Here is a 22,316-nt window from a genome sequence, read left to right as displayed (position 1 = left end):
GCTAGATATTCTCCAAAACTTGAAATGGGCTTATTTCATGGTGCCATTGGAAATCCAGCTGGTTGACAGTCTATTCCTCATCTTTTTCACCTGCCCCAGCTTGTCCTGCCAAAGCAGGGGCTTAACTGTAGGAGTTCAGATGACCCAGTAACACATAAAAACACAGGACCTACTTATGAGCTGACCTGATGCATTTCTTCTTGCTTCAGCTAAGGCAGAGCTTGTTGGGCTGGTGTGGCCTTAGAAAAGGCAGAAAGAGGTACAGTGTGACAGAGTATTTCAGCGATTTGGTCTTTTGCAAATGGATAACCATCCATGATCCTGGGAGTATTCTTCCCTTCTAGAAGAGAACTACACGGGTACCTTGAGGAACTGAGCACTAGCCAAGCCTATGCAAAACAGTGATAAATATATATAAATATCCAGAATTACCATTTCTGGTGATGTCAAAACGCAGACCATTCTTGTAGGTCTGTGTATTAGCAAGTGACCCTAATGTTAATGAGCTTTCATTTTTTTCCTTAGGCAAAAGATAGAGGCTGTGAGAAAAGAGAAAGTGGCTGTACAGAAGATGGTTGACAACCTGAAAAAACAGGTATACAGACTGAGCCCATAACCTTCTCTGTGGAAGTCATCACTGTATAAAAGCTGTTCCTTACATGGTCACAAAGGCAGTAGAAAATGGCCATTATATACATTTAAACTTTTTGCAAACTGTTCTCGCTAACTCTTCAGGATTGATATGGGGCTTGTTTGACCTCATTGGAAGACAGCTGCAACGCTACTGTAACTATCTAGCTTACAGACTTGAGAGCACTTTCCATAGTCAGCTTGGAAAGTTTATTTAATAGAAAGATAAAAGTTAAAATCTTTCTTTTGTAGTCTTTGTGGGTAATGCTGCGCAGTAGCCCATGGGAAATAGAGGTTATGTGACTCAGCCTCTACTTATTTCCCAGCTAGCTGGGTCTAGGAATGCTGCCAGCCGTGACCCTTTGCTTATATCCGTGAGACTGCTACTTGTATTTTAAGGATGGTTTGTTAAGGCAAAGTAGAAGGTTTAAGTAGCTCTTACATTCACGTCCCTCTTAGTGTTGCTTAGTAAAATTCTACTTGCTCCGAATAATCTACTAGCTCACCAGCGTAACCCTCAAAATATACATCAGCCTGGCAAAGGGAAGGAGGAAGAGAGTGGTGTGTCAGATGACTGATATTGTAACGGCTATAATTGAGGCCAGTTATGAGAAATAACAGTTTGTGAGGCTGACCATGCATGCAACAGGCCATCCAGGAGGATTCCTACTCCTAAATATGGTTCTACTTGATTTAGCCTAAAATTCGGGCATGAAGCAAGTTGAACAGCTACAGGGAAATAAAGCAAGCAGTGCTGCTGGCATCACGACTGTTACACAGAGTACAGTCAACAGCTGTGCCCCGCTGTTCAGAGTCACCGTTGAACTGGAGTGACACTTGTCAGTTCTTTTAATCATCTTAACAGAAAGGAAATATTTTAAAAATCTCATCCCCAGTGTAGAAGCAGTCATAACTGACACTGCTGTGCCGATTCAGGTAGCAGATCTGAAGACCAGAAACCAGCAGCTGGACTCTGAAAATACAGAACTGAGCCAGAGGAACTCCAAAAATCAAGCAGATGTGCAGGATCTTAATCAACAGCTGGCAAGGGTGCTCAAGCAAAAGGAAAGGGAAGCAGGAAAATGTACCCTGGAGGAATGGGAAAAGGAGAGACTGGTGCTGAAAGAGGAACTGGAAAACTCCAAAGTAAAGGTATGGGATCACGCTGTCTCTAACAGTATTAAAAATTGAACTTTTAGGAATGCCCCAGTGCTATGGAATTAGCATCTCTTTCTTGAGCTGTGCGTGGGCTTTCAAAGCTGAGCTTTCCTAAGTTACTAGCTGGAAATGTGCATGCGTGTGGCAGCGGGGGTGGAAGGAAAGCATGGCAACGGCCATAAGCAGCAAGGTAGAAGTGTGCAGGTTTGTCTTGAAAATGGAGCTTAGTGATGCTAAATGTTTACCTGTGTTTTCCAGCGTGCCTGTTCCGTTCAGTCCAGTGCCGTCCCAGCTCTAACCCATGTCACTGGCAGCAGCATCCTCTGCTTAACCTTTGTTAATCTGTGTGTCTCCTAAGTTGACATCTGAGCCTTTTACTTTTTGCAGTCATCAAATATGGTGTCTTCCTTGGAGATGGAGCTGTCAGAAATGAAGGTTCAAGCTCATGTATTGGAGCAGGAGAACCATATCCTCAAGCAGGAACTCGAAAAGACAAAACAGGTATGGCGTGCTGTTTGAGTGCCATCAGGTAATGCTGGCTGTCTCTTCATGTGCCCTGCTCTCTTGCCCGAGTTGGAAACAGTTAATTTCCCTAAAGAAAGGTCGTAACAGTAGGGGAATATAAATCCTCTTGAAAGAGTTTCTGGGTACAATGCACAATTGTTCAAAGGTCTTCCAGAGTAGTGGATCTACAAAGACAGGCTTCAACAGTGAAGAGAAAGATTTAAAGCTCTAATCAAGGAATAGACAGGGCTTTTCTTGTTTGTACAGATGGGATAGGCAGAGGAACATTTTCCTGTGTAACTGGTGATACCCATATAGCTCCAGGTAAGGACCAGTCTCTTCCAGCTTGTCCTCTAGGAGAGAATTCCTATTGCTAAACCCATCTGGAGACTTTGACATCTCACAACTTCTGAGGATGATTTCCTGGAGGGCTTGGTTAGCGCCTGTATGAGCATGGTTCAATTGGCTGTAAATATATGCTAATAAACATAGATAATGAAGACTACAAATGAGTTAGCTCTCCTGATTAGGGCTCCACAGAGTAATTTTCTTTACAGTATAAAGCACTCATTTGATGCACCCAATGCTCAGGATAGATAATGGTCTTAAAAAGCAAAAGCAGATGAGGCCTATTCAGTAAAGAGTGGATTGTGGCTTGGGTGTAATTAAAGGCAGAAGATTGAGTGAGCAAAGACAGAAGAGCAGAGGAGAAGGCAGAGTATTAAGTGAAAGTGCTGTGTCAAATGGGAAAAGGATCAGAAATCAGCAGTACAGTATTTTTTCCCCTGTCACAGGGGAGGCAGAGAAATACCAGCCTTAAAGCAAATGTGAGGATCACAGGGCAATTGGGAATCCTTAGCGATGCTCCTCTATCTCCCACTCTATCCGGAGTGGGATACTTGGCCGGGAGGAGAAGAGAAAGCTGTGTGTGACACTCGCATGCAAAGTTCTGCACCAGCACAGAAATGCAACTGTGTGGGGTTTGTTTTCCACAGCTGCCCAGATGTCCTGATCTCTCTGACCTTCAAAATGAAGTATCGAGCTTAATTACTAAAAATGAAAAGCTACAGAAAGAAAAGGAAGCCCTGAGTGAGGAATTAAACAGATGTATTGATAAGGTAAGAAAGAACTGCAAATCCACATCGCTACCTACATGCTGTAAAGGGCTCTTAAAATTCTTGTATCACTATCTGTATCACCCTAACCCGTAAAACTACTTTAGGTTTGGTTTTTTTTTTTGGTCTTACCTTCAAGCTAGGTAAAGGCTTAATTGCCACTGCTTTTTTTCCTAGCTGGTCTTAAAGAGAAAGCTTAAATTCTGGAGCACAGCTTTACTGTAATTTGATTATGTAGAAAATTCCAAACATTGCAAGGAACAGAGGTCTGGATATAAATACTGCAGCAGGACAAGGAGGACAGTGTTCTTGCACTTCTATTACAACTCTAACAATAATGTAACTCTGAACTCGAGCAGTGTAGCTAATATGCACCCTATAAATAACGATCCCGTTGTGTGGAGAGATTTGGGCTGGGAGCTGGGGGGTTTTTTGGACTCCTGCGTTGTCTTTGCATAGCTGTAACTCCCTCTAGCTTAACTCTCAAAGTCAAATTGAGTTAAAGAAAATCCTGAATGAGTTGGGCTTACCAATGTAATCTTATTTCAGGTAGCTAAAGTAAGCTGCTTAGAGAATGCAATTGGTAGCTTGAAGCAGGAACAGAAGTCCTGGGAACAGCAGAGTCAGACACTGAAAACACAGCTCACAATTTCACAAGAAAAGGTATAATAGTGATTTTTGTTATAGCCCTAGATCGAAAGCGTTTGTATAATCTCCTGTAGTGCTTTTTTCATGAAAAGCAGCCCTCTTCTAATGCGTGCAAAGACGTCACGCAGCTAAGAATGGCTGCTTTGATGGGCTTTCAAAGTGACGTCCTTAAAGGACAAGAGGAAACATGTTACATGCCATGAGGGACTTTCCCCCCCGAGAATAAGCTATGTTGTTTTGCATCTACAGCCAAGTTTCTTTTGCCAATTCATTCTGCTCAGTTATTCCGAAAACGCTGCAGAGACTCTGCTGTTGCTCCCCGCTCTTCTGGCAGCGGCTCGTCTCTCAGCAGGCAGGGGAGGGGAACGAACGGCTGTCTGCTTGGCTCATTACGCTTCGGCTTCCTTCTTGGCCAGGGGCTGCCAGGAAGAATAAATAATTCAAGAGAAATCTTCTCTTCCCAGCATATCACAATCGATATTTGGGGGTGGAAGATGCGTCTCTCTTGAATGCAATAGCGTGGCTGTATTTAAAGTGGATGGCTACTAATTTGGAACAGAAAGTCAGAAAATCATTCAGCATTTTTAAAGGGAGGTGTCGGCATTATAACTGCTTCACTCCTTCCATCAAAGATCCTAAATATGTGTGGTATGTGGTACATACACATCCTAGCAGACCAAGGTTACAAGAAATCTTGGTCCAGCGAATGCCAAGCTGTGTTCTGGCTTGTTACAGGTTCAGAGCCTAGATGAAACGCTGCAAAATACCAACCTTCAAATGTCCCGACTAAAATCGGACTTACAGGTGACGCAACAGGAGAGGGAAACTCTTAAACAAGAAGTGGTGTCTTTACACAAGCAGCTGCAGAATGCCAATGAAAAGGTAACGGACTGGAGGTGCCTCAGAGTCAGTCAACGCTGCATGCCAGGGTTCACGGGCACCAGTTGCTGCTCTCCTGTCGCCTGCCGCTGTAGCCAGCTTAATTCTTTAGGTTGGCTTGTCCACTAAAAGGACACAAGTAGTGCTGCAGGCTTGAGCGAGTAGACTGAGTTATGCAACTATTGATTTATTTATTTTTTTAAACAAGTCATAAAGCTAATAATTAAAAAAAAAAAAGCTGAAAGGAGGTGGGCACAAAAAAGCTCTATTTTAATGATATTTCTGTATTTAGTTGTTTTCCGTTTTAAAACACTATAATTCTAATTAATTATAAAAATACTATAATTATAAAAACTATAATTATCGTGTTGGATTGTATATAATATGCAGATTTCAAACTTGTTTTTAAAAAACTTATTTTAAGTTTTGAATGTGAGGACAGGCAGTGATCAGTCTACCTCCCGAGTCTCCATTCTTCCCCAAAAGAAATCTTTATTTTGGGGGGAAAAAAAAAATAAATCTGCAGACAATGTTTATAGTTTTAATATGTGTAAATTCATACATATTAACAGTCAAACTAGTAATTGACAGAGGGAAATAATTTTCAGTCAAATTTGTTTTTTAAAAGGCTCGGTATTGTATCAGCTTCTCTTAACTGCTGAGGCACCGTAACTGAAGGAGGCTGTAGACAGCAGTCTGGGGATTGGGATTATGAATTCAGTTACTAATTTGGCTTGTTTGCCATGTAATTAAGGAATATTTAATGTCCACATGGAAAAGAGGCTGTTTCAGAATTGTACAACAGGAACTAAATTACAGCTATTACTGAATAATATATAATACTGAGTTCTGTTATTTGCTTGATGAGGCTGTGCAATGGAGCACAAATTGCTTTTTTGTGTCGAGCTCTGTGCGCTCGTATCAGCCGTTCTGGCGCACAGCTATTATCTGTGATTTTAGCCAAGGGGAGCACTTTGGGTTTGTGCTGTGATTAGCATGTTGGGTTTCTTAGTGGCAAACAGTAGGCTGGGAGGAAGACTGGAATCCTGCGACTTTAGAGTCTGCAGTTACTTACTCAAAGCCTACTTAAAACCCACCTGAATAGAGAAAATGTCTGCTGCTTTGTTTAAGGTCTAACCCTGCAATTCTGTCTGTCTTAAGAATCGGGTTCTAGAACTGGCTGTGCCTTCCTCAGGGCTGCAGGACCAACAGAGGCAACTACACTGGGATGAACTGGACCAGTTGACGAAACAGGAGCAGCAGTTGCTCCGGCAGGAGAATGAGAGACTGCAGAGAGAAGTACAGAGCACTAAGACCGACCTGACTCACGCCAGGGAGAAGGTAACCTCAGCAAGCCGGTAGATCGCAGGGGCAGTCCCTGCATGCTAGGCAAAATTTAGTGGTTCTTGTTTTGTAGTGGGTAACACAGGAGAGGAATGCTGCTCATCAGTTTTGAATGGAAACGTTTGCAGAAAGAATGCATAACGGAGTAGTTTTCCTTTATATCTGCACTAAGGATGCAGATACGATGTTTCAAACAGCTCTTTTAAAAAAGAAAATCCCAATAACCCTTGTCTAAGATTCTGGTCTGACTTTCAGTTAATAGAGAATTATAGAACAGTGGGGTTTGGAAGGGACCTCTGGAGATTGCCTGGTCCGACCCCCCTGCCAAGGCAGGATCACCTAGCGCAGGTTGCACAGGAACGCGTCCAGTTGGGTTTTGAAGGTCTCCAGAGAAGGAGACTCCACAACCTCTCTGGGCAGCCCGTGCCAGTGCCCCGTCACCCTCACAGTAAAGAAGTTTTTCCTCCTATTGAGGTGGAACTTCCTGTGCTGCAGTTTATGCCCATTGCCCCTCGTCCTACCACTGGGCGCTACTGAAAAGAGACTGGCTCCCTCCTCCTGACAGCCACCCTTCAGATGTTGATAGACATTGATAGGGTCCCCTCTCAGCCTGCTCTTCTCCAGACTAAACAGCCCCAGGTCTCTCAGCCTTTCCTCATACGAGAGATGTTCCAGGCCCTTAATCATCCTTGTAGCCCTCCGTTGGACTCTCTCCAAAAGTTCCTCATCTCTCTTGAACTGGGGAGCCCAGAACTGAACACAATACTGCAGATAAGGAGTACATTGGAGTATACTCCAATCTTTTTCTTTCACAAAAGCTTTTCAATATTCCTAGCATTCTTCATGTTCAATTCCTTGGCTCACAGTATCAGGCAGATTATGAGGAGGAGGAAGGGGAAGACCTTTTGTTGCTCAAAGCTAAGATATCAAAAATACACCAGAATCTGTATGAGTCCAAAATCGACTGGTACTTAGCATTTAAGATGAAGTAGATGCAATTTGATTTTTTGAATGGTCTGAATTGTTTTTCCATGTTTGTTCATCTCCGGTCTCTTTAGATCCGACAGCTGGAATCTACTATCCTTTCCCTAAAGCATCAAAAGCATCAAAGCCACTCAGGTATTGTCAAAGCTATAGAGCAAGAAAAATTAAGCTTGAAGAGAGAGTGCGAACAGCTTCAGAAGGAGTTGTCATCCGCGAACAGGAAGGTTAGTTTTAGATGGTAAATACGTGACTCAATGCAGCACTTTCTACCTCTCAGAGCTAACGCGGTAAGCTGCAATTTCCTTCTTTTACTCTGAGCTTTGTGCTCTTCGTCTCTTGTGAATCCCTGTCCCAAGGAGCTGCCTTGTCTTCTGTGCTTCCGCAGGGCATGCAGGGTGGGAGTCTATGCCAATATGCTGCAGGAATTCTGGTCAGTACAAACAGTTCAGTGGTAGAACATGGGAATGATAAACAAAACACAGCCTGCTCAAGTGCTCTGCAATGCGCCCCGCTTGTGTGCCAGCACTACCACTTTTAGACGAAAAATCAATTACCCTGCCTATTCTTTGAAACTTGTGTCAGAGACACTGTAGAATGTTGTTGTAGATGTCACTTTTAGCAAAGCATGACACTTGTCCAAATACTTACGTCTTTTAATCTTGAATTGTCTTGATGTGCAGTGATTCAGGAGTTGTGTATTGGGGAAAAAAAAAACCCAGATAAAATAAGAAAGTACTATCTTCCTAAGGAAACTTCTTGTCTTTAATAGATCAGTCAGATGAATTCTCTTGAACGGGAACTGGAAACCAGCTCAGAAAATGAAGGGCTAAGAAAAAAGCAAGTCAAACTGGATGATCAGTTAATGGAGGTACTTTTCAATCAGTGTTGACTGTACTGAATACTGTGGGGCTCTATCGCTATCTCACTGAATATGAGATTATTTAGAAACAGCTTCTAGGTGTGTAGGAACAGAGAAAACTAATGGAAACTAGAAGAATTCATCTCTAATGCCTAATCTCATCTTTCATGATCAAGATGTTAGTGTGACAGACACACTTCTCTGAAGCATGTTTTGGCTTATCATAATTCACGTAAGGCTTCAGATATAAAATCAAATTGCAAAGAAATTTGTTTCTGTGCTTGAGGCAAGGCTAACACTTTCCTCCTTCTTCCTAAAACATGTAACCTCAAGTTTCCTAACTAATATTTGCGTAATGCTGCTCATAATGTAGAAACCTGTTCTTATTTACTATGGGAATAATTTGCTGAATTTAAGCCTTGTTATCTTATCTAAATCATGATAGAATAACAAATTACACAACTTGCTGTTAAAGGCATGAGTGAGAACTTCAGTTGAGATTCTTCCAAAGCCTGCTGTAAATGTGGATGTTTGCTCGGTACTGCTGGAGACAGATCATGCTGGATGTTATGAAAACTGCATAATCTTTACCTGTCCTTCGTTACAGGAGTGGGCAAGCTTAACTGTGTTAAGTCAGTGTATCCCTTCAGTGTATCCCTTAAGGTCAGGCTAGACCTTTGAGTTGTCTCTCAGTAGTCCTTCCTAAACTTGATGTCCTGAATTTGAGTTTAAAACATAATATTAAAAAAACCCACCACAATTCTGACTTGTTCCATAAACCAAAGCATCTTCTAGATTGAGGCTTTTACAACACTTTATTAAAAGACTTCATGTTTTTCATCAAGAGAGCAAATGGGAAACATGTTATGCTGAATATACTATGTAATTAGTTATAAAATCGTAAAAATTTGATTAGAAAAGATGAGATTTTGATAAGTGACTCAAAAGACTGTTTATATGCGCTGTGCTTTTATTTATATAGTCTTAATTAAGCTTTAGGACAATTCCAAACACTGTTAAAACCTTTAGTATAAACAGCAAGCATGGAACTGCATTTTCTCCTAATATTTGTATTTCAAACATGCAGGACTTTTGTTACTCCTGATAACGTTTTCCCAGCAGGTGTGTGTATAACATTCACTTAGCACTTTATGACTTCTAACTTTCTCTTTTGTGCCTGTTCTCCTTTTGCTCATGGCTAACCTGTCTAGAACTCAGTGGTTGGAACTAGCAAAGAAGGGTGCAGTTCTCTTTCTGAAATAGTGTGCGAAGGTAGAGCAATCATTTTCAATGTACTACCATAGCATGGAGAAAACACTGCTTTCTTTTATGGATTTTTTTTTTTATTTATTCCATGCATCTTTTAAGTAAAGAAGCCACTATTCATTTCAATGTAAAATTTTTACTTTGATGGCTGCACTAACTTCTTTGTGGTTAGTATATCATGCAACTTGATTCTGTACGCCAAGAAGTTGCATACTTCTAAGGCATTGCCATGAAAATGGAGAGAAATAACCAACTGCATTCAAAAGAATCAAACTGATCATAAGAAAATGAAAAGTGGCTCAACCCCTTCCTTCTAACCCATTGACTGTGAGGCTTGAAGGTGTTTGCATATTTGCCTCTGATATCTGCATGCTTTTTCACCAGACTGTCAAATGTTTCCTTAATATTAACCGATACGTGGTCACATTCAGTGTCATCCCTAATAGTTTAGCAAGTTCATTATTGTTCCACTTTCTTCCCCAGATGAATACGGCAAGACTGTATTGTTTTCATTAGCCACGCAATTGGTGTTTAAAGATACTGTTAACATTAATTGACTGTTTCTTCAGCTTTTTCATTAGATACTCCTGCACTTCACAACATTACAGGAAACCCTAAACAAATTCCATCAAAAGCTCATTATTTTCACTGTTTCTATGGTCAGTAAAAGAATAGCTCCTCTACAGACAAGTTGATTCAAGAAAACCTCCTGATAGCTTAAAAAAAAAAAAGTTTTATTTTAAAGTACTTATAAACCTATTTTCTGTTTACCTGGGCCAGCAGAGATGTACAGATGCTATCACAGCCAGAAGAGCTGCACCATTATGAAAAATGCTTATAGTTGTTTACATTATAGAAGAACTCAATAACTGAAACACAATTACGAATTGATGCCTTAATTCTACCACTTGTGAAAGGAAAATTAAAACCACTAACAATCTTATATGCCTTTTCCTAAGGGAAGAGAGTAATGGTTTTGAGATAACGGGTGAGAATTTTATGACCTGGTGAACTGAACTTTATGGGAAGAAAGTATTAATTTTATGCAAATTCAAGCTGCAAATCAGCTTGTCTGAAACATCGGGTTTTTACTGTACAGTTCTGGTCTCTTAGTATTATAAACTATTCCAACTGTGAGCTAGTCTTACCTGGATTTTACTTTAGTCTAGAAAAATGCTAAATAGTTTCATGTGACTATCTTGGCTCTTAATGTTGTCTGAAAGTTCATCTAAGGCTGGGCCAGTTTATCTAACTTGGGCTTTCGTGGTTGCTATGCTACCGTAATAAGGCAATGCCAGCAATGCCTCTTTACTAGCCACCTTCATCCAGTAAATGTCAGCATTGCTTGGGAGCAGCACTTGATTAAATGATGTGGGGAAGCTAAACCGTTTGGGACAAGTCTGTTCTGAGGTGCTCTTTTTGCTGTAACAAGGACTCAGGAAGGCAATCCTTTTGTCCCACATGAGACACCTAGTTTTACCAACTAAAAGACTTCTCTAATACAAACTACTCATTGGTATGTACTACCTTTACATTACATAGACTTGCTGATGCATTTGGTAACCTTTTTTTAATGAAAGCAAGACTTAAATTTGGAATTAAACTACTTCTGATTACTACATGCGTCCATATCTCAAGAGCCCCTCTGAGTATACTTTTGCTTACACAGCACAGTCAGGAGGTCTCCAGACTTTCTGTCAAACTCCGCTTGTGGCATGTCTCGAAATGAAAATTATAAACTAACTTCTACATTTAGTAGTGAACATAAAGAAAGATATATGGAATTCTAAATACTGAATTCTGAATGTAATACAGCAGATGGCATCAAATTACTTAAGTTATCGTACATTACATCAAAAATTTGTTTTGCTTTTGAGAATGTTCTCTCTCCATGTTAGACTAAAGACTAGGAATAATCAGCACTGGTGGACAACTTCTTCAGCCAGCCTCATACCAGTGCTTTTAGTTGTAAGTGGATATTATTTTTAGAAGAGCTGCTAAGATCAAGGTTAAAATTAAAAAGGACCATTAAGTGATAGCTCACCACAGGCCCATTTACTTTTGACAGGATTTCATCAGAAATTCAGTGAATTTATGATTCAGGTCTTAAATTGTGAATTAAAGCTCAGATTCCTTTAGACTTCAGAACTGCACATAAAGATACGTTAAGTTTTTTAGTGGAAAGAGACAAGTTGCCTATTTAGCTTCCGTTACTGAGTTCAAGCTTGTTTCTCTTGCGTATAAGAAATCGTTCAAGAGTAACCTGATGTCTAGCGCGTCACTGAAAGATATCTCGTATGAACGGCAGTGCTGCTTTCTCCTGATGGCTGATGTACGTTACTCTTCAGATGCTCCACTCAAGCGCCAGTGTGATGCTTAGCCAACCACCGCACTCCCGGGAGCTCCTGCAGCAAGGCTGTGCCATGGTGCCCAAGGAACAGTTCCTGCAGCTCCAACACCAGCTACTACAAGCAGAGAGGAGGAGTCAGCGTCTTCAGGAAGAACTTGAAAGCAGACCCTCTGAAACAAATATGCAACAGGTAAAGCTCTCCTTACTCTGCAGGTTACAACTTTAAAAGGATATCTGGTTAGTTTTCTTGTATTTTCAATTACGACGAGATCCATTCTCTGTTTATGCCAGTTCAAAAATTAAAATTAATTCTGTCAAAGATCTGTACAAAACAAAGCTTTATTATTTAGCGTATTGAGCTTGAGCCATAGCTTAATTCTGAAGTCCTCTTAAGTCTTCTTGAAATAAAAAAACACTCCCATCCACATTCAACTGGCTTTTTTCCTTCTGATCAATGGGCAGTAAGTGTTTATAGGGTTTTTTTGTTTTTTTTTCTCTACCTAATGTCCATGTCTGGAACCACTGTTTTAAAAAATACACTATACCACATATGGCACGAGCACATACCCATCAAACATAAAATAGTTCAGGCTGTTGCTGTCACATGGGAGTTCTGTGTCAGCTGTAGTAGAGCGTAAAACAAACAAATTAATCCTTTTTATAAAGTCAGCCTATCTTCATTATTTGGCCATAAGACAAGACATTGTTTGGAGAACACTGTCAACATTATACAGAAACTTCAACACTGGTATTTCAGAGGAAAAACAATCTAATTCCAGGGAAGATTATAGCCACTGCACAGATCAGAGTCACTTTTAGTGTTGTTTTTGGTTTTTTACATGTAAAACTGAATTATAGGCAATAGGTAGGAAAGTTGGGATCTCCCATATAAAATTAAGCTTGGGGACTAGGCTTGCCAAGCGACTCTTCAAAAACTAACCACATCTCTAAAGTGTTGGCTCAGACCATAGGTCTTAAAATAATATTACAACTTTATCTTATGGGAAAAGATTAAGCTCTAAATAACTTAGATAAAATACTAATACTTTTATTAATCTGTTAGCAGAAAAACAAACTTTACATTTTAAACTCAGATTGCAGTTACACTTTTAAAAAAAATAATATAAAGACCAAGACTTTGAAGCTCAAAAATCTCTGAACATGTTACTAGGGTATTATGGAAAAGGGGTATTATGCAGATAGAGTATATGCAGTAACAGTTTCTAAAGTTTCCAAAACTTGGAGTAATAATTCTTTCTTTTAAGAAAGGCATAAGATCAAAAAGGTCCCCCCAAAAAAGAAGTTAACAGCAAATAATACAGGATAAGTAAATATAAACCCATCACCAGGTTCTCTCCCTTTCAGCTGAGTCCTGACAGAAGTGCATTACCACAGGCTAATGTACTTGGTCACATACAATGGAAAGTAGAGCGTGCAGTTTAATTTTGAAATCAATAAAAACCATATTACAGCAGTAGCATCTGCAAATGAATGTGCTGTGTATTGCATTAGGAGTGATGACTTTGTAATTTTGCCTTTGAAAGCCTGAGAAACAATCTGCAAACTAGTCACATCCTTGAACTTGTAGTTTTACAGATAAATCACTTCTACATTTCCTGTAAAAGCTTTCATTCTGGAAAGCTTCATGAATTTAAAAATACTTTCAGAGAGGCTTTGCAAATATTTGCTGTCAATGCACTGATGCACTTAATCCTTCTAATTTTTTCTACTGACTTTTTTTTTTTTGCTTAAAGTGAATGTATATTCCAGTTTATAAATCTCCTACAGCTTTTTTCATGGGCTTTACTAGCTAACTTTCGAAAGTCATTATTAAACACCTGCATTCTACAACTATAAACAAGGCTAAATTTTAGTTTGTCTAAACTTTGACACTGCTGTAAGCACATCTTGCTTTAATTCCCACTGTTGATATCGTCCTGATTTCTAGGGTTAACATTTAGTTGAGCTTATGTCCATTTTAATGTCCCCTTTAGCATCTTGAAAAATTGCATCCTAATCCCTCTTCATCATCTTTTCACCAGTGAGTATAACGTCAGGTTATCTCCATGCTTTCTGTGTAAATTTAATCACCTAGTTTTGCTGCTGCTGCTTTGCACTTTGCAGCTTTCTTAGCTCCTGAGTCCTTCTGTTTAATAAGGTATCCAAAGTTATCCCCTTCCTTTTTGGAATTATTTTATGTTCCTCATGCTTTGCAGTTTTCATTGCTTTTTGATCATTGCTATGGTGGTCTGTATTCTCATTCATTTTACAGTCAGTCTTGAGCTAATGGCCTCCAAAGACTACTGTCATACATTCAGATTTCACTAAATTAAAACTCTTGAGCCTTTTCTACTGTGTTAACCTGTCTGGACTCTTCTGAATTCCAAAAGACTGTTTCTGCTGTGTCTAGTGCTGTGATTCTTACCTGCTGCACAGTAGCAATCGCTGCACTTGTTTTCATATTCCTTGCTCAACAAGTAGATTTGGGAGCCTGTTAATAACCCAGATCTTCTCCTAAGTTCTCTTAGAACCTCTGCTAACCAGTATTTTTGTTCAGAGTACTTACAGTTGCTCAACTTTCCCTTTTTTCAGCTCTTTATTTGAAAATTCAAATCACCTCTGACCAACAGCTTGTTCAACTGTCTTGGGAAAAGACTTACAACTAGGTTTAAAATAGAAATGCAAATAACTTCTTTCAAAGGAGGTCAGTTGGACTACATTCTTCACAAGTGCTCTTCAGCAATCTGTGAGATGTTATATATACATACAGAGAGAAAGAGAGAGTGGAGACGATTTCCTCTAAAACTTAACTGCTTTGATAATTGCAGTTAATCACTGCAACTGATCTTTTTAAATCCCCCAAAACCATGGATAAGCCATCTGAAGAGTCCTTACATCTAGAAAATGCATCCTGAATATCTCCTCAATTGCATTTGTGTAGTGCTAATGCTAGTAAATAGAGAAATACAATATGTGATACTCTGCATGTTTTCTTTCGTGTGTGTTTTTGTCTGTCTTGCGTTGCTTGCTTCGCTTGTATTGGTGGTTTTACTTTAAGTATACGTACGTATGTAAAAGAAAATCTGGATATCAGGGTGAAGTATCCCACTTGCCTCCTTTCTCTAGGCCTTGCTTCCGGAGCAGCGAGCAGTGCATGCAGATTCCTACCGGAGGATCGGGCACCTTTGACAGCTTGGCTGCTTATGATCTCATTCCTTACCATGATAAACACACACAAACACACGAACTGGCATAAGCTGAGAAACTTGAGGATCAAATTATTTTGTGCTTTTTCTTTAAAAAAAAAAAAAAAAGTCTCCACAGTGTTATTTCCTATTTATTTGTCTAGAAACTATTTTGTGAAAGTTGTCTTTTTTAATTTGTTAAAAATACTTTTTATTTATGTTATTTAAAATGTGGAGTTGTTCAGTGTGGAAAGAGATTATTTTTCTCAAATGGTACTAATTTTATATGAAATTTGAAGAAAATCTGGGGTATTTATGCTGCATTTTTGTATAAGATGTATAAACTTTTTAACAGGGAAAGATGACATTTTTGATGTAAATGAAAAATAAAAGTTTTTTTTAAACATAAAGTCTCTTGTCGTAATAGTATCAATAGTTTCAGCTTTATGAACAAGAATTAACACATTTTAGACAAAATGATTGTCTTTGATAGCGAGGACTGTCATATCAGGACTTCTGGGAAAGATTTCTTATAAGGGATGTACTTAAGTACAGATACTCAGCTTCCCTTTGGCAGAGGTACCTGCACATTTAAGAAACTAATTTGCATAGCACATGGGCATATTCTTCTGCTGTGGCCATACAGTAAAAAGTCAGTGCCAGAAAAGGGAAAATTATTAACATGCTTGTTTCCCAGACAACATTCCTTAGTAGCTTTTGTCTCAAATTACTAGATTAAATGAGATTTTTAATACTTTAAGAGGTCAGCAAAGGCTCTTTAAGGCCTGTGATTTTTCTAGTTGGGAGCCGTGAACCATTTCAGCTGTTTGCTTTCAAAGATCTTTTTGCTCCTATCTTTCTAATGGCCTTAAAGCTAATGCTGAAGCTGGCTTCTCCCATTAAACATGAAATAATATGAAGTTAGACAGAACATTCTCAAATCAACTTTAAGCCAAAAAACAGGGATCACAGGTATTGAGACCACTATAATTCTTAGTTTCCACTTAACTACTCGCTCAGGGCTCCTGCAACCAATATGAAGTGTGGTAGTCAGCCATGTTTTTGAACTCCCATCAAATGACAAAACATAGCTCAAGATAACTTGGCTAGAATGTCCCCTGCAAGTTCTACTTAGTAGTACTTTTTTAAATCTAGAAAAATATCCAGTCCAGCAACACTGTAAAATTGCTTTCTACATGACTAATGTAACTTTTTTCAATTTTTTTCACAAGCTAAGTGATCATACAACCCCATATATAGGCTTAAGGAGTTTCTGGTGTTACAACAAATAAAATGTTGAGTGGACTTCAATCAATCCCCTAAGGGGATCATTCTACAGTGGTTTAGATGAGCAACTACCTACCTGAAACACTCCTTCCTCAGTTTTTCATTTATCCTCCCCCACATGTGTGAAGGTACTTCGGTTTTGAAGGTATTTTGTTTTAGGGAGAAGGTTAGTGCTTTCTCAAAGTTAATCTTCTCAGATGACTTCCTAGACTTAGAGTAACAAGCTAGCATTGAAATAAAGAATCCCTTTCCCTGTAGTCAGTGTCTAAAGTTCCCAAATACAAACAACCTTTCTTGTAGTTCATGGTGTTTCTAATTTTGGGGGGAAAATTTCACTCAACCATTGGTGTAACAGGCACTCCCATGACAATGAGTTAGTATGCCTTTAGTTGGACTGTGTTACCTCACTGAAGAAAGAGAGCAAAAGTGTTTTAGAGTTACTATTTGGAAACACTAGTTATCAACAACTAAACTAAAAAAAAAAAAAAAAAAGTAAAAATTCAAGTTTGAGATAATAGCATCCTGCTTTTTTAGGGTACTACTCAGTTTCAAGGGGCTTTGGCATGGGAGACTTATACTGTCAAACTAACATGCCCTTTATGACTTCACTTTAATTTTTTTTCTCAAGTTGTTAAGATTTGGATTGGTATTTTGTTTCCCCCATTCAAAAGAAATATGGCAGCACCTAAGAACAAGAAAAGGGAACTATGCAGATCTGACTATCATAGTCAAGACAGAATTTTATATCAATTTTTCTTAGATCTGGTAATCTCAAGTATAACTTAGACTTGGAAAATTAGCTCAATGCTATGAGTGTCCTTTAAGAGTTTGCTTCCATGAATGGTTTATTAATTTAGTTGACTCTTGCTAAAATAGACTCAAATGTGGAGTGCCAGCTATTTTCTTAACCATAAACTGGAAAAAAGGGGACTGGTGAATGTGAACTGATTTTTTTGTAAACTGATTCTCACATAAATGTTGCTTTCCAGGAGGGTCATGAGCAGCTTCTAAAAATGATGGAAGAACGAATGATGGATGTTGAACAGAAACTAAGGCTTGTGAAGAGGCTTCTCCAAGATAAAGTAAATCAGCTGAAAGAACAAGTAAGCATTCTTACTATCTTCCTCAAATTGTCCCCATTACTTCTGTAAACAACTAAGTGGGCAAAAGCTGCCAAAGCCATTCTTGCTTAGAATTAAGTTAAAGGTGCTTTCCTTTTTGTCTTAATGCTTCTGAGCTACAGTGCAGCATATTTGCCCAAAACTTCCTAAAACTCCAAATTGGGGACTGAATCCACCACTCATTAATTTATAGAATCATAGAATAGTCTGGGTTGGAAGGGACCTTTAAAGCACAATGAGCAGGGATATCTTCGACTAGACCAGGTTGCTCAGAGCCCTGTCCAACCAGACCTGGAATGGTTCCAGGGATAAGGCATCTACCACCTCTCTGGGTGGGGCAAGGCAACCTGGGCCAAGGTTTCACCACCCTCAGTGTGAAAAATTTCTTCCTTAGATCTAGTAAAAACCTGCCCTCTTTTAGTTTAAAGCCATTATCCCTTGTCCTATCGCAACAGGCCCTGCTAAAAAGTCTATCCCCATCTTTCCTATAAGCCCCCTTTAAGTACTGTAAGGCTTAAGGAAGGAATAAGATCTCCCCGGAGTCGCCTTTTTTCCAGGCTGAACAACCCCAATTCTCTCAGCCTTTCCTCACAGCAGAGCTGTTCCAGCCCTCTGAGCATGTTTGTGGCTTCCTCTGGCACCGCTCCAACACGTCCATGTCTTTCCTGTGCTGAGGACTCCACAGCTGGAGGGGGGGGTGTCTCACCAGAGTGCAGTTAAAGGCGCAGAATCACCCCTCTACTCCAAATTAGGAATTTCTAAAAGCTGTGCTTGTTTGGTATGCTGATGCACTTAAAGTCAGGAAACAAACATCAAATTCCCACTAAGTATCCTTACTGGAAAAGTTGCTTAGAGAAGGAGGAAAACAGAATTTCCTGAAGAGTACAGGCAGGATTATTGTACAATTATTGATTTGTCGAGGCCCCCTGCCCCAGCACACCCTTTGCTTGACATGGCTTGGGGGTTTTTGCTCTTGCCCTGGTCTGCATTCTTCAGAAGTCCTCAATAGTGTGTAGGAAAAGGCTTTTGAACACTTAAGACGGGCGTGACATGGTAACAGTATCTGTTTTTCTACTGAGGTACAGTCTCCTCTTTCATGTTAAGAAAGTGCTGACTGTCTCCTGCTGAAGGGCTGGTCCCAAAAGCAGGTAGACAAGTGCTAGACTGCTCTCTCCAATTTTTTTAGAAGGAGCTGGTAGTCCAAATCTCAGAGGAAGTATCTCTGTGGGATCACTGGTCTGGTGTACCCTCTTGTGAACTAGACTTATCCTTAGAGGACAAATGTATAAAGTACTCATCTGACAAGATTCATCTGAAGCCCTCCATCACCTCCCCGATCTCCATACAAAGTCTTTCCAGTTTCAAAATATTCATAGTAGCTATAAAGACTCCACAAATGTATAGAGTTTTAACAAAGAAAAAGAAGATGAATGGGTGGGTTGTCTTCCTTTGATATTTGAGTTGCAAGAACCACACTCACCTACGTTCCCAGCACTCTCCTTGCTCTTAATTTTTTATTTGTAATGTGCTGAGTAATTATGTTCTGTTCACAATTCAGCTTTCCAAGAACACTAAAGCAGATGCAATGGTCAAGGATCTCTATGTTGAGAATGCACAACTGCTGAAGGCTTTGGAGATGACAGAACAGCGGCAGAAAACTGCTGAAAGGAAAAACTATTTACTAGAAGAAAAAATTGCCAACCTCAATAGAATAGTAAAGAACCTGGCATCCCCATCATTTAATTCAGCATCTGAGATAAGGTCATAGCAAAGCCATTAAGTATGCCATAGGCCCATGCACTTTACTGAAATATTAATATTTCAGCTTTTCACTGCGTTGCCTTTTTGTATTGGTGAATTTTAGTTAACAGATTCCTCTAAGGAGAGGACAGAGCTAAACCCCAAACTGGACACTGCCAAAAGAGAACTTTTGTTTATTCCCAAACTGTCTTTCTGCTGTTTTGCCTAAAAGTAATCTTCACTATGTAAAAAAAGACATATGTTTTTCTAGGTTAACTTATTTTGATACGTTGGGTTTTAATTTAAAATATAAATTCTGAATTTACTGTACTGAATCGTTATTCCTATCTAGATTGAAGCCAAGGTCTAATGCAAACTTATGTTACTGAATTCAAAACTTTAAAATATTTTGGCTTTCTAGAATACTTCATGGTCCAAACCTAGTAATATTGATAGGTCAGTCTTAAACACTGTCAGTATACTTGCTATTGAAAGCAAGACTTTCCTGATACTGTCTGTGTCCTGCAAACTGATTCTGGTTTCTGTAAAGCAATATGCTCCACCTTAATGCATTAGGCTTCTGGGTTATTCTTTATGGCTGTTTCTCTGCACAGCTCAGAAACAAAAGTTTTCTTAAAAATACGTAAATAGACTACTGCCTCCAAGTAAGTGTAACAGCATTTCATCTGAAGAAATTTCCCAGCTTGCAAATAAAGATGACTACTTTTTTTTTTAAGCTGTGCTGCCAGACAACTTAAAAATTTGTAGAGGCCTTAATTTTTTTGGATGTTGAGTTATACTAAACAAAAGAAGAGTCACTAAACAGAAGTGAAGATGTGAATTTTGTTTATATAATTTGTAAATTCAGTAAAGCAGTGCAGTGTGTTTATTAAACAACTGGTAGAAGAATGAAGAGGGGGACTTGGATGATTTCATCACTGAAGTCCTGTCATTAGGCCTCACAGCCATGGACCTTTGCCATTAATGCAGTGTTCGTTTTGACCTCACTGATCATTTGGAAAGGCTTGTCTTTTGTAGTAGATCCTAGTACAGAATCTAAGTTTGTAATTAATTGTGAAGAAACATATTCAATGTGAATATGGAGAACTCAGGAAATAACAGCCTAAATTAGCTTCCTTCAACATTATAAATGTGGATATTACTGTCAATAGATGAAGATAAATATGCATTAGGAAAAGCAGAATAAACCAAATAGTATTTGGATGAATATTACCTTAGTACTCCTAGATCAACGTGCAGAAGTGCTGTAGTCATGAAGGTCAGAGCATCAAGGTTTGTAATGACAGGTAATACCTCCTATTCGATCAGTCGACGAGGCTGGGGAAATGCAAGTTTTCTGGGAACAACTTCAAGACTGAGAGGGGTCTGATACAGAAGCAGCTGAATAAGAGCTTGCATGCTCAAATGTCTGTATATAACCTATTACTGCAAATAGTCTAAATGTCCGACAACTGCCTTGCCTCCATCAGACCAGTACGGCGCTTTTAAGCGATGTCAATAAAACTGGTGAAAGGGGCCATACTGGCAATACTTGAAACTGGACCTCTTTAAATATGCATGAATCAAGAATGCAGAGAAAGAGGGTGAGATGTTTTGTCTCCAATTTGTCTCACCTGTAGCAAGGTGACAATTCTGACCGCACTTGTAATGAGCTAGAAGTCCCACAGAGACCGGGATAATACTGCCTAGAAGCTGTGGAGTAACTTATGGAAAATGACTTTCACTCGGTGCTGATTAGCATCTCGGTGGCTGTAGGGGATGCTATCTATCTCTGTGTTGGTTTTGGAGGGCTGAAGACTGAACTAGACATACAGGGTGTGACCTTCTCTCCTCCTCCCCCTCCTCCTCTTGCTTTATGCAGGCAACATAGTGGAAATGGAAATACAATCATGTACGAAGAATATGTTAAGAGTATCACAAAATCCTCATAAATTATTTCCCTGCTATGCTATTCTAAATGCCTGTACTGGGTATTCCTCTCAGTTATCTCAAGTTCAGGGATTTATATATCCTGTTTTTCAGCAACTGCAAAATTTTTTTCACAAATATGAAATGTGTCAAATTGACAAAATGCATTGATGTAAATCAGAGCTTTTAAAAATCTGAAGTAGTGAGATTTTGTTTCTTTTAATATTAATCAATAAGGGATATCCATTATAATAAATCTGTATGTGTGGGTACTAGGGCTGGGTGTGAGCAATATGGTAACTGAGCACAGCCTAAAACCATGCCTATGCTATGGAAATTAGCAAAGTTTTGAAACACTGTAATGTGTTAAACAATGTAAATGAGGCTCAGATGATCAGAACTGGATTTGGAAAAATATAATTAGTTAGCACATTTTAAGTCTACTTCGTATCTTGACCTAGGTTTACTTCCAATGCTCAGTCTGTGACCAAAATCTGAACGCTGAACAGAGGCAACGAGTACTTCACTTAAACTATTGTGCAATTAATTTCACATTACTCAATTTTAAAGGCTAGACTACTTAACTAATTCTTTTAATCTCCTGGTAGTCACCAGGTTTTTATAAACCAAACATATAGACATTTCTAGAGCACAGTACCAAACAGGGAGCCCAGATGTTTGGAACAGAAGGGAGAAACAGAGAAAAGGGACCTTGACTTCTGCCTTTCTCACCCTATCCTACCTTGCTCTACTTTTCTTCACTTAGCTTCAAAAAACTAACCTAGCCACAGGAGGAGGAGGAAAACGTTTGGTAAATATTTTTTAGACAAAACTCCAATTTCACTGGAATACTTGTGTGAATGAACTCTCAGAAGTGCCTTTTGTAATTATATATTCTAAAGCCTTTCTGTACTGTACTGTTTTGGTTGCTACAGGACAATTCAGGACAATCCCTTCCCAAATGGAGGGAACACAGAGAAAGGTAGTGCTGCTTACAAACGGGTGTCATGTTGCTTACTGGTTCATTGTGTCAGCTCAGAAGATAAGCAGCTACTTTTACAAAGTCCAGGCTACCGAAAATAATTATATAAACATGTAAGTTATTAAGCATTAGTGGTGTTTTGTGCATGAATGTGTCTCCTATGCAGTATAGGGATTTTAAAGATACCAAAGTATTTATTAATGGGATTGTACCAGTCAAAAGCCACTGAATTTCTAGGCCTCATTCATGCAACAGGTCTTGCCAATTAAGATACTAACTACTTTATTACTAGAATGTGTTTTAAATGTTTTCAACTCTTGCTTTGTCAATCACTG

At 39.2% G+C, this 22,316-nt stretch overlaps 1 protein-coding gene across 1 annotated transcript in view; it reads left to right on the top strand.

Moving 5' to 3' along the window:
* NIN (ninein) overlaps positions 1-19,098 on the top strand; it is a gene marked incomplete at its 3' end in the record, with an annotated part of 58,092 nt that extends 38,994 nt beyond the window's left edge. Inside the window, exons 18-29 of the mRNA XM_082000801.1 lie at positions 526-595; positions 1,567-1,782; positions 2,176-2,289; positions 3,288-3,410; positions 3,957-4,070; positions 4,791-4,937; positions 6,096-6,275; positions 7,337-7,486; positions 8,032-8,130; positions 11,736-11,927; positions 17,199-17,312; positions 18,889-19,098. Coding sequence (XP_081856927.1) covers positions 526-595; positions 1,567-1,782; positions 2,176-2,289; positions 3,288-3,410; positions 3,957-4,070; positions 4,791-4,937; positions 6,096-6,275; positions 7,337-7,486; positions 8,032-8,130; positions 11,736-11,927; positions 17,199-17,312; positions 18,889-19,098 — 1,729 coding nt within the window. The remainder of the gene's footprint in view (positions 1-525; positions 596-1,566; positions 1,783-2,175; positions 2,290-3,287; positions 3,411-3,956; positions 4,071-4,790; positions 4,938-6,095; positions 6,276-7,336; positions 7,487-8,031; positions 8,131-11,735; positions 11,928-17,198; positions 17,313-18,888) is intronic.
* Positions 19,099-22,316: the final 3,218 nt, after the last annotated feature.

This window comes from Phaethon aethereus, assembly GCF_964289735.1.
Source record: "Phaethon aethereus genome assembly, chromosome: 5".
NCBI classification, from domain to species: Eukaryota; Metazoa; Chordata; class Aves; order Phaethontiformes; family Phaethontidae; genus Phaethon; species Phaethon aethereus.
Note: the sequence above shows the minus strand (reverse complement) of the source record. Positions and strands in the feature narration are given on the sequence as shown.